Source organism: Nannospalax galili, unplaced genomic scaffold, assembly GCF_000622305.1.
Source record: "Nannospalax galili isolate Female #2095 unplaced genomic scaffold, S.galili_v1.0 scaffold405, whole genome shotgun sequence".
In the NCBI taxonomy this organism is placed as follows: domain Eukaryota; kingdom Metazoa; phylum Chordata; class Mammalia; order Rodentia; family Spalacidae; genus Nannospalax; species Nannospalax galili.
Genome location: NW_008354532.1, coordinates 365,513 through 378,690, shown reverse-complemented (window position 1 = coordinate 378,690; position 13,178 = coordinate 365,513). Strand labels below are relative to the sequence as shown.

Below are 13,178 nucleotides of genomic sequence, written 5' to 3'. Positions count from 1 at the left end.
GCAGAGGACACAGGTTTGGTTCCCAGCACCCACATGGCAGCTAACAACAATCCTTAACTCCAGTTCCAGGAGATCTGATGACCTCTTCTAGCCTCCATGGACATTGCATGCACAGGTATACTTATCTACATGCAAGCAAAACAGTAATCCACATAAAATGAAAGTAAATAAAATTTAAAAGCACTGATTTGGAGCTGGGCGTGAAGGCGCATACCTTTAATCCCAGTACTTGGGAGGCAGAGGCAGGTAGATCTCTGTGAGTTTAAGGCCAGCCTGGTCTACATAGTGAGTTCCAAGCCAGCTGGGTTGATTTTTTAAAAAATTATCTGTCCCTTACACTTTCTTGTGTATGTATGTGTATGTACGTGTTTGTGTGTGTGTGTGTGTGTGTATGCGCACATGTGTGAAGGCCAGAGGTTAACACTAATGCATACTACCTCATTTTTTGAGACAGGATCTCTCATTGAACCTGAAGCTTGACAATTGGCTACAATGACTCCCAGCATCCCCAGGTGTCCTTTTGTCTCTGCTTCTACAGTGCTGGGATTATAGGCATGTGCTGCTGGGCCTGGCTTTTTATGAGGATACTAGAGGCCTGAACTCAAGTTTTCATACTTGTGTGGCAAGCACTTCACTAACTGAGCCATCTCCCAAGCTCCCAAGTTCCTACACTTTTACTATAAGCTCCATGACTGTACAGTCATAAATTACTCTCTAGGGCCTCATGCAGGGCTTGACACTTAATAGGCACTCAGTAAATATTTACCAAATAAATAAATCACAGTATAAGGCGATTCTTACAAAAACACCTTCATTTGGAAATAATAATGAAATTATTCTAAATGGACATTATTTTTCCAGGTATTTTTTTTAAAACAGCTTTATGAAATGTAAATTCATATAGCACCAAATTTACTGGTTTAAGGTTTATAATTCAATGATTTTGGGTATTTTAGTTTAAAGAACTGTCATAAAATATATCTAATGGGGTGGAGAGTTGGCTCAACAGTTGAGTCTTACTGCTCTTGCAGAGGACCCAAGTTTGATTCCTAGCACCCACATTATGGCTCACAACTTCCTATAATTCCAGTTCTAGGAGATCTGAACCTCTCATCTGGCCTTTACCGACTCTTGCATGCCATGGTACATATAAACTCTCACAGCTTCACATACATATACATAAATCTAAAGTAATCGTTTTAAAAACACATATAAAATTTGTCATCTTGAGTATGTAGTTCAGTGACATTAATTACCAGATAATTCTTATACTTTTAAATCTCTATGAATTAGTAGTTACATAAAGTATCTATATATATTTTCAATTAACTTGTATTTTGAAAAATAGAAAACTGTGAAAAGTTTTCTCTTAGTTTTTTTTTCTTATTTAAGCTTAGATATATGGGGCTGGAGAGATGGTTCAGCAGTTAAGAACACTGGCTGTTCTTGCAGAGGACCTGGGTTTGATTCCTAATACATACAAGACAGCTAACAACAATCTGTAACTCCAGTGCCAGGGGATCTAATGGCCTCTTCTGGTCTCCTCTGGCAATGCAATGTGATAGAATGTGTGAACCGCAGGAGAGCCATAAGCCTCATTAGGGAAGCAATAAAACTATAAAGCCCTTAAAATGGTCAACTGACCCTAAATTGGCAGGCTAGCTTTGCTCAAGCCTTATTAACTGGTTGCTCCGAGGACTGTAGGAGACTGTTTTGTGGAGCCAGCTTGTCTCCTTTAGTGCCCTAGATTACTTGCCTGCCCTGCCTGAGGAAATAATCCTGGAGGAGGATCATGAATCACCCAAGGACACCCAACCCTGGCACGAGTAAATTCCTGCAGCTGTGCTTTGTAAAATTCATATATAAGCCCAAACTTCCCTCTCCTAAGTTGCAGATGCCTGATTCCCTCGGAAATGTATCTGTCTTTCACTGTGATGCCCGAACAAAGGATACATCCCTTGTCTGTTACAGGTCTGGCTCTGGTTCTTATTTCTAAATTTTAAACTTTATCCTTTTCTCCTCTATCTAACACATGCATGTGCCCTACTTGGATACATGCAAGCAAAACACACATAAAATAAAAATACATAAAAAAGGGGTTTTTTTTTGAAAAACATTGAAGCCTTAAAAAATACTATTAATTTCAATTATAAGGTGGAACGTTTCTGTACACTGAAAAACATCACAAGGGAAATGATGCCCCAAATTAATTACTATATGCCAGGCATTGTTTCCACTTATTCTGATGCTTTAGTTTATTTAAACTTCACAACCCTATGGAGTACTATCAGGAGCTCAATTTACCAAAGCAGAAATCAAGGTTCAAGACACAAAATGAAGTGGTAGAACCAAACTTTAAATGTGAACAATAAATCAGATCTGTATGCTAAACAATCTAAAGTTGATTTGACTCTCACCCAAACTCTGATGAAAGTGACAAACTGCCAAATATCTGCAACATATAATTAAGAAGAGAGGTCAGAATACAGGACTGAGTGTGGTGGCATACTCCTTTAATTTCGGTACTTGGGAAGCAGAGGTGGATGGATCGCTGTGAGTCCAAGGCAGCCAGGGCTACACAATGAGATTCTTTCTCCAAAAAAAAAAAAAAAAAGGTAAAAATATAGCAATTTGGGCTAAGGGTACACCTCAGTGCAGAAGCCTTCCTTAGCATGTGTGAGGTCTTAGGTTTGATCCTCAGCACTTCAAAAACAAAACAAAATTAACTGAAAAAAATGCAACTCTTTAAAATGAATGACACAATTCTACCAACAGACAAAAGCTAAAGGACACTCACAGAAAATTCACAAAATAAAAATACCAGCAGATCTGGACACACAGACATGTTTATAGCAGGCCTAACTCACAGAGCATAACTGTATTCTCGGGATGGGAACATTTTTATTTGCTTAACTTATTTTTCAACATACAGAAGGTTTTTGTTTTATATAATTGAGTCTGGCAACCTTTTAAACCTTGGATCTAGGCTTTTTAAAAAAGTGAGACAAAAGCTTCTATTTTCTAAAGCACACATTTTTCTGGCAGGCAATTTGACAAAGGGCATCAAATTTAAAGTTGTGTCAAATTAACTGTGCCATGTTCTTAGATCCAGCATAATGTCCAGGTATTTATACCGAGGAAAACAATTACGTTTCCAAAGATTTATATTTGGGGTAAAGCTCATGAAAGTAAGTAGATGGAAACAATTTAATATGTGGGTGACATTCAGAACCCCTTGCTCTGGTCACATCACTGTTACCAAGTAACCAAATCCATACAACGATTGGATCCAAGTTAGTCTAGGTGTTGAAGTCCAGAACTAGTTTTTTTGAATGCTCCCTCACCCCATTCCCGGAACTTAAAATTTAAAGGATTCAATGGAACTGCTGGTAGCTATTTTGCCACTAGGGGGAGAGATCCTGCTAGAACCCTGGCTCTGGGGTCTTCCTGGTCTGGAGCAAATTAAGGTTTCTATTCTTTTTAACTGAAAAAATCCTGACAAAGTCTTAAGGATAATTGACAATGGAACAGTGACACTCACAGTATCACACCATGCAGAAACTGCTGATGCTGACATACTATTAATATACAGAACCTAATCATTTTAAAATAAAATGCAAGATTGTAATAAATGCAGTTTTGGGGGGAGTAATATTTTATTTATTACTTTTTATTTTACGTGTATGAGTGCATTGCCTACATGTGTGTAAGTACACTCATGTTGTGGAATGCCCGTGGAAGTCAGAAAAGGACATCAAATCCCCCCGGTACTGGAGTAAGGGGCAGTTGTTAACTACTACTTGTGTGCTGGAAATTGAACCCAGGTCTTCTGCAAGAGTAGACAGTACTCGTAACCTCTGAGCCATCTCTCCAGCCCCTTTTGTTTTTTTATTTGTTTGTTGTTGTTGTTGTTGTTATTTGGTTTGAGACAGAATCTCACTATGTAGCTCTTGTTGGTCTTGAACTTGCTATTTATCCAGGCTGGTCTTGAACTTGTAATCTTCCTGCCTCAGTGCCACTGGGAAGAGCAAACTGTACAATTTCTTTTTACCTTCCTCTATTTTTCTTTCTCCATTTTCTCTCTCTTTCTTCCTCTCTTTCTTTTTTTGTCATGCTGGAGAATCAAACCCAGGTCCTCACACATATTAGGCAAGTGCTTTACCACCGAGCTAATCTTTGTTTTTTTGCGACAGGGTCTTGCTCTGTACCCTCTGCTGGCCTTGAACTCATAGAACATATGATTCTTTTGCCTCTACCTCCCAAGTACTGAGATTGCAGGTGTGTACTACCACACCTATGTCTAAACAAAGGTTTTCTTAAGTGCATGACTACTAATCTGTTTTTCAAGTGTTCAAAGAGGTGTATACTGCACGGTTATTCATGCGTGGTGAGATTATCAACTGTTCAAGTATAACTTCGAAAGGAGTTTGATTTTTTTTTTCCCAAGACAGATGATTGGAGATATAATAGATTCCATTGCCGTGGCAACTCAGGACAATGACAGCTAAGAGCAGGGTTACAGAGAAAAGAATCAGGTATTCTGTGTTTCCTTCATTTCATTTTGACAAAGAGCAGATGGAGAATAGGTGAATGGTTCCACAGGGGCAGTCTTCTTAAAGCCGAGATTGAACCCCACTATTTTGTATATAGGGAAGTAGAATTGAAACATAACCCCAAGAGGTACCCTCCCATTACTGAACATGTACAGGATTACAGATTCTGTGCTAAGTGCACTATGTTATACAGTTTTAAGTCAGATGCTGTTATTAATCTGTTTTATGGATGAAGAAAATGAAGGGGGAAAAGTTGAATAACTTACCTGAGGCCCTACAGCTTGTAAATGATTGGATCAATATTCATAATGTCCTTATTCATAATAATCCTACACTGGAGACATCCCAAAAGTTCATAAACAGTAAAATGGGTAGACAGGTTGTTGTGTAGTCCTGTAATAAAAGACTATGTAGTCATGAAAATAATCAAACAATAGCCACTAAGGACAGCATGGATTCATCTGACAAATACACTGAGAATCCATCCATATATATATGAAAAGCAGGCAAACTTAACCTGTGGAGTTACAAGTCAGTATGTGGCTGCCTTTGAGTGGTAACTAGGGAAATCTCAAGAGGGCTCCTGGGATTTGTTAATGCCCTACTTTTTTGATCTGCATTATAGTTAAATGGATGCTTTCACTTTGAAGCAATTCATTGACTATACACATAGGATTTCTTCATTTCCTTATGTGTGTTAAGTTTCAAAAAAAGTTTACAATTTAAAAGCAGTTGTCAGGGCTGGGATGTAGTTCAGTTGGTAGAATGCTCACCTAGCATGCACAAGGCCCTGGGTTTGATCCCCAATATGGAAGCAAGAGAATCAGGAGTTCAAGGTCATTCTTGATGGCATAGTGAGTTGGAGGCCAGCTTTAGCTATATGAGACCCCATTGCAAAGAAAGAAAAGGAAGGAATGAAGAAAGGAAGGAAGGGATGGAGGGAGGGAGGTAGGGGGGAGGAGAAAGGAGAGGAAGAAAGAAGAGAAAGCTATGTCAGTTTAGCAGCATCTCAGTTTGATTACCCACTTGTTAATAACAAACACCTGATGAACACTGCCTCTTGCTGGTAGAGGTGCTCAGTGTGTCTTTATGAAAGTTCTATCATTAATCAGATACTGAGCAAAATTGAACCAACTGAAATGAGAATAATTGTCACTGATAACGCTCGAAGACTGCAGAAGATACTGCCAGCAACAATTGAGGATTCCAAAGAGCTCTCCAAGAGTTTGGAACCACAGAGCTGTAGTTAAATTGCAAGTATGTAAGTTGCTCTTGTGGTTACAACCCTACCTGTTTTCTTGGATGACATCCTGTGTGAATCTTAAAGAGCCTTTCCTCTTTGCAAGCTATTTTACTGCCATCTTCTGGAAGAATCATTCAAGTGTAAAAGGACCAGGATGTGACTAGACTACATAGAACCGAGTGATGCACACTGCACAGCTGTGCATGTCTTCTTACGTGACAAAACTCAATGAGCCTAATTTCTGTGGAATGTACCATCACGGATCTTCACAATGCATATTTCTCACACTCAGCATTTTCTCTCTTGATTATCTTAAGAAGAACTCACAGAGTCAAATCAGAACTCAGAGCTACAGTTATAGCAAAAGGGATGGAAGTAAGGCAGGGCTCCTAGCCTGTGGGAAGACGACAGAAGGTTGGGAAGGAGATGATGACACCACCTGCTGCTGTCTTCCATTGAGTAAATGAAAAATATTCCAACTGCCTTAGCTCCTGATGGGGGCAGGGACTAATCCTCCAACTTGAAGCAGCTCTGAGTAGAGACTATGAGGGCATTGTGGGTCCGCACTGCAGCTGTTTCCCCAGTTAGGCCATCTTCACCTTTCCTTAGAAAAATCCAACCCAAACACAGGGTATGGTGGCAGGAGCCTTTAATCCCAGCCCTAGGGAGGTAGAGGCAGGTGGATCTCTGTGAGATCAAGGCCACCCTGGTTCACATTGTGACTTCCAGGTAGGCTGTGACTAGGGAGACCCTGCCAAAAAGCAATCGGCAAAAAAGCCAAAAAGAAGAAGAAGAAAAAAAAGAAAATCCAACTCAAGTCTATATTTGTAAAACTATCAGGAAATATGCTCAGAAAAAAAAAAAAAAGGAAAAAGAAAGATAATATAGATGAATCGAAAAGCAAAATAAAAACTTGTTTGCCTAGTGATGTAGCTCAGAAAAAGAAAAGTGGTATTTAAATTTTTTAATTACTTTTACTTAAATTTTGTGTGTTGAGTATACAACATGAGTGCAGTACCCACAGGGGACAGAAGAGGGTGTTGGACCTCCTGGAACTGGAGTTTAGGGACCATTGTTAGCCTCCATGTGCATGCTGGGAAGGGAACAGCCAGTGCTCTTAACTGCTGAGCCATCTCTTTAACTCCAAAGGTGGTATTTTAAAGTCTTGGCAACACAAGTGGGTTTCTTTGCTGTTGTTTTTGTTTTTTATTGTTTTTCTCCTGGGGATCTACCCATGGTCTTATGCTCTGCAGGTGCCATGAGCTAAATCTCCAGCCTTTAAGACTAACTACTTTTTAGGTCTATTTTATTTCAGTTTTTATTTATTTAATTTTATATTTTATTTATTTGGTGTTTTTGAGACAGGGTCTCCCTGTAACCTCAGTTGACCTGGAATTCTCTATATAAATCAGGCTGGCCTTAATCTCACAGAAATCTGCCTGCCTCTGCCTCCCAAGTGCTGGGATCAAAGGCTTGTGCCACCACATCCAACTTAATTAATTTGATTTATATCCTTGCAAACTTTTACATAAGATGTATACATATATAAAAACAAATTATCCATAGACTTATACCTATGCCTGTATATTTACATACATCTATAGTTACATGTACAAATATATGGACATTGTTTTTTAGAATTTGGATACTTTTCTTTCTTTTTTTTTTTTTTTTTTTAAAGATAGGGTCTCTTGTAACCAAGGCTGGTCTTTCCCACACTATGTAGCTAAAGATGATCTGAACTCCTGATCTGTATAAATGACTTTTATAAAATGGACAGAATGTGGACTAATGACTTTTAATTAACCTTGGTAAACTCACCTGTTTCTTGGGAACCTCAATCTGGTACTCCACCCAAAAAGGTAATGATCAATGAATGTGAATATACTTGAGAATTAACATATCAAAGCACTGAAAGACAGTGCACCCACCTCTTGAGAGCAGGAAGATTGAGGAATGATACTTGACATTGTATGTATGAGCTATTCTAGAATCAGGGATGAAGAGGTAAGACTGTCTGATAAGATGAGGGCAGATCCAAACATGTACTTCCCCAGTTGAAGCTGGAGAAACCATTTTGAATAAAATGATGAGTGAGGCCTGACTCAAGAGCACAGTTCCAGACAAAGTGCCAGGGACAGTTCCAGCAGCAGAGTTCCAGAGCACAGATGGTTTTAAGAGGGGGCACAAGTGTCCTCTGAGTTCAGGCCCAGTCTTAAAAACTAATTTAAGAGTCAGGCTTTTTTATTCAGGTATAGCTGTATTGTTGCCATAGTAATGCCACAATGATCCTATTGCCTCTACCTTCCAAGTGTTGAGATTACAGATATGCATCACTATGTCTAGCCTAGATACTTAATTCTAAAAGATTACAATAGTAGAAAGCAAAATGCAATGTTATATGTTTGTATATGTACACACACATACATATGCACAATCACAGTTCAACATTTAATTTTTTTTTCCAAACTCTAGATACCTAAGGACTGTAGAAGGGTGTATGCATCCAGTGGGGTCACCCCAGATCAGTTCTTTACAGAACAGTATAGTAGCATACTGTTATTGTTATTTATTTACCTTGGCAAATTCTTCAGTTATTACAATAGTATGGTTTTCAAAACTGATACCCATTAAAGTTTGTCTTTTAAAGCAATTCATTGCATGATTTTTAATGTTCAGAGTATCAAATACACACAACTACATATAAAAACATACATGCATAACATGCCTTCTTTTTCTTTTATATTTTGTTTTTCTTTTGGAAAAATTTTACCGTTTTTTATTATTAAAACATAAATATTGCTGGGTGTGGTGGTGCACACCTGGAATCCCAGCACTTGGGAGGCTGCAGCAGGAGGATCATCAGTTTAAAGCCAGCCTGGGATGCACAGTAAGTCTGAGGTTATCCTGGACTGCTTAACAAACCTCTCTGTCCAGAAAACAAACCACAAATATATTTTCATGGTACAAAAACATCATTCATTTTATATTTCTTTGTTGTAAAAAGGAAATGTTTTAAGTTCCCTTGTTGGAAAATGTTTTAAGTGATTCATTAGCTTATAATTAGATCAATTCCTGCAGTCACAACTCTCTTGTGCAACTCTCTCTATTTCAGCAGCGTCAAGTGTATTCTCATCATGAAGATAGTCCTCAATAGTTAGTGTTAGAAATCTCATACAAGTTAAGTGTAGGAGTCAATGGAGGAAATGTGTTCACATACCAGTAAGCCAGTAAGAAGGGAACCACTGTGTGCCCCCCTGCTGATGCCACGGTGACAATATGGCCATGATTATTCTTCATCATCACTGGAAGAAATGCCTTTGTAGTCTAGAAACAATTTTTATTAAAAATGATTTTTATTAAAAAAGAAAATATATATTTCTGATATATACTCATTGAGAATATTTTGAAACAAATACACACTTTAAAAAAACATTGTTCCTGATAAGAATAAAAATGTGTAAACTGCCAAGTGTAAGATAGATAGGTAGGGTGCCCACAAAAGAAAAACCAAAACAACAGATACCAAAAGCTTTGAGAACCATCTCATTTTAATCATTAACTTCTTAAATCTCCCTAACCCTCCACCTCATGTCATTGATACTCACCTATTGAATGGGGATAATTGAAAGAATTTATACTTAATATGAAATTACTAGATAATAATTTGGTTATTCTCAAAATCCAGTGAAAAGCAATCTTCCAACAGTTACTAACTGATTCACGCAGTAAACACTGAGTGCCCACTGAGTGCTGAGGTGCAGAAACAAATAAGATAATGTCCTACATTTTACCAAACATAAACACAGGAAGACACACAGCAGCAGCTTGGGGAAAACAGGATAACTGTATGCTACATTTTCACTAGCCCCAATAACCCCAAATTCACATAAAAGAAAACATGGAGGGATCTTTTATGAATTGGCTGTTTGGGAATTATCTGAAGTCTTCAGAAACACATACTAATGTCCTTGAATGAGAGGTTATCATAAAGTCTGCAAGGTTTAGGCCAAGAAATAATGGCCTGAGTTGCACAAGAATTTGAAAGCAAACTGGATTCGTCCTTAGTAGAGAAGAAGTAGAGACTGGGGTGTAGTCTCTGTTCCCTCACTTTATCTCTATACTATCACAGAGAGATGAGGAAAAGCTTAGAGTTAAAGCCAGGCATGATGGTGCATGCCTGAAAACTCAGCACTTTGAAGGCAGAGACAGGAGGCTCAGGGGTTCAGAGCTAGCCTTGAACTATATAGTGATTTCAAGACCAGCCTGGGCTACATGAGACCTTGTGACAAACAAACAAACAAACGAAAAAGCAAACACTCAAAGGACTCAAAACATACACAATATCTGAAGTTTATAATGACTTACTTTATTATTAATTCTGGATAGGGCAACTATTGGTAAAATTTGGTCACAGCACTAGAGATGAACTCCTCCTCTTTGGAATTTTCCAAAGGGGGGGAGTGGAAATATATATATTTTTTTTGGGGGGGGGGGGTTGAGACAGGCTCTCCCTGTAGCCCCAGCTGACCTGGGGCTGGCCTTGAGCTCACAGAGATCCGCCTGTTTCTGCCTCCCAGTGCTGGGACTAAAGGCGTGTGCCACCACGCCCAGCTCAAAGAGAATATTTTTGTAAAAGAAGTCATACTCACCCAAAAATGTGCAAGGATATTGACTTCAAAAGTCTTTTCAATCTGAGGGTCCTGTGTAGCAAACAAATCTGATGTATAGACAACACCAGCGTTATTTATGAGAATACTAACATCTCCAATTTCTTCCTTTACCTTAAAAAAAAAAAAAGAATATATTCATGAAGAAGTATGAATGGAGATTTGCATACAGTGGCTATTAAAGGGAGGTTATATATATACAGCCCAGTAGAATATAGATAGATAGATAGATAGATAGATAGACAGACAGAAAGAAAGATAGATTTTACTGGACATGGAAAAACTAACAATACCTTCAAATAAGAAAGATCATGGAATCTTGATGCTTAACGCTCTATTTAAAAGACTGGAGTGTCATAGTTCCAAAGCCTAGCAATGCAAGGACACCTTACATGAGAGATTTTTTTGTTTTGTTTTTTTTCTGTTTGTTTGTTTTACCTTTGAGGAGCTAAGCTTATTGTGCTGGATAGCTTTAGTGTCAACTTGACACACCTGGGTTGAGGGAGCCTCAGTTGGGGAATTGCCTCTATTGGACGGGCCTGTGGCCATGTCTGAGGGGCATCTTCTTGATGAGTGATGTGGGAGGGCCCAGCCCACTGTGGGTGGTGCCACCCCTGGGCAGGTGGGCCTGTGTTGCGTAAGAAAGCAGGCTGAGCAGGGGCCAGAGGAGCAAGCCAGTAAGCAGTGTTCCTCCATGGCCTGTGTTCTAGCTCCTGACTTCAGGTTCCTGCCCTGAGCTCCTACCTTGGGCTCCCTGATGAACTGTGACCTGGGAGATGTAAGCTGAATAAACCCTTTCCTCCCCAAGTTGGCAGTGGTCAGAGTGTTTTGTCACAGCAATGAAGAAACAAACTAGGACACTTATTGACTAGATAAACCCTAAATTCAGAGTGTCCTCTGTTATTGTATTCTAAATAAAGTTAGTGTCTACTAACACGGCAGCCATTACACAGAGATAATGCTGTGGTGTGCTGGAGACTAAGGGGAAAGTGGCAAACAGCTTATTGGAAGCTTTTACTTTATTATGCATTTAACATGATTTCATTATTGATCTCATTTAATGTTCACAATAATACTATGAGGTAATAACTCTTGTTAGCTCATTTTAAAGATGAAAAACAAGAAATAAGGGTTTAGTTTGTTACCCAAGGTCCATAGCTATTAAAGCATGGACTCTTTCCCAATCTGTTTGACCTCAAAGGCCTTGAAAAGGGACCACAAACAAAAAGGCAGATGGGGCAAAGGTCCACTGCTATCCAAAGGAGCTTCAGTGGGCCATGCCAAAGTCTCATCAGTCAGGACTGAATCACATTATAAGCTAGTAAGGTTCAAGTTAAGTTATTTGGCTCTTCATCAATAACTTCAATATCTACATCCCTAGAACAGCATGAAAATTAAGAATAATGTCCTCAAATTACTATCTATCTCATATTACTAAATAATATCCCCAAGCACCATTGGCTTTTTCTTCTCTTTAAAAAAATGTATATTTGCCAGACATGGTGGCACATGCCTTTAATCCCAGCACTCGGGAGTCAGAGGCAGGCAGATCTCTGTGAGTTCAAAGCCAGCCTTGTCTACATAGCAAGTTCCAGGCCAGCTGAGGTTATGGGGAGACCGTTTCAAAAAAAAAAGCATATTTATTTATTTAGAGCATGCGTATTTACCATTTTCCTAGTAAAACCTTATAGTTTGCATCTATACAAATAGATACTTTCTGTTTAAGTCTATTTCATTATTTAGGAACTTCATGGATTTAAGTCTGTAAATTTATGTCCAGCAATGTTAGTAATTTATAGTAGTAACAGTTCTAATGATATAGCTACAGGTTCTTTTCTTTTTTTTAACTTTTTCATTATTCTCTCAGGGATAGAATGTTGACAATTTGCATATTTCTTATTAAAAATAGCAAATTGAGAATTTAAGTTTAGATGGCATAAAATGTCCTTATACCTTAATCACCAAAATCAAAATAGCTTTGTTTTAAAAATTTATTTATTTATTTATTTATTTACTGGGGGAACACACATGCCATGGTGCATATGTGGCGATCAGAGAACAACTTGCAGGATCCATATGGGTCCTAGAGATTAAACTCAAGTTGTCAGTCTTGGTGGTAAGTGCCTTTTCCTGCTGAGTCCTCTGAGTCATCTTATCAGCCCCAAATAGTTATTTTGAAATATCTAATTGGAAATAGTTGTATGTATTTTGTTTACGTGCCTATCCATAGAACAACTGCAAGGGAAACATTATCGATAAAACACATGGAACACTCTGATCCTGATAGCACAGGACTGTAATCCCAGCAACTTGGAAGGCTGAGACAGGAGGATCGAAGGTTTCAGGCTACAGAGTGAGTTCAGTGCCAACCTGGGCAAATTAGCAAGACCTATCACCAAATAAAACATCAAAAGAGGGCTGGGGATATAGTTCTGTGGTAAAGTACTTGGTTAGCACACATGAGGCTCTACATTCAATCCTTGCGTGTATGGTGGGCAGGGGGTGGCTGGTATGTTTCGTATATTTTATTTAGAATGTTTTCATTGTAATTGCTCTGGGCTACATGCTTAAACAGCAAGGACAGATGATCAGATATTTTGAAATAGCTATTTTGATGTAGTAATTTTGATATATATATAAAATTGGGTATATGGACCAGGTTAAAACAATAAAACTAGCTTTTTCAGAATAGCCTATTTCCAGATGAATATT

The 13,178-nt window shown here is 38.5% G+C and overlaps 1 protein-coding gene across 1 annotated transcript in view; it reads right to left on the bottom strand.

Moving 5' to 3' along the window:
• Hsd17b11 (hydroxysteroid 17-beta dehydrogenase 11) overlaps positions 1 to 13,178 on the bottom strand; it is a 36,904-nt gene that overhangs the window by 17,635 nt on the left and 6,091 nt on the right. Inside the window, exons 3-4 of the mRNA XM_008851741.3 lie at positions 10,449 to 10,580; positions 9,017 to 9,123 (exon numbers count right to left, since the gene is read on the bottom strand). Of these exons, the coding sequence (XP_008849963.1) occupies positions 9,017 to 9,123; positions 10,449 to 10,580 (239 nt within the window). The remainder of the gene's footprint in view (positions 1 to 9,016; positions 9,124 to 10,448; positions 10,581 to 13,178) is intronic.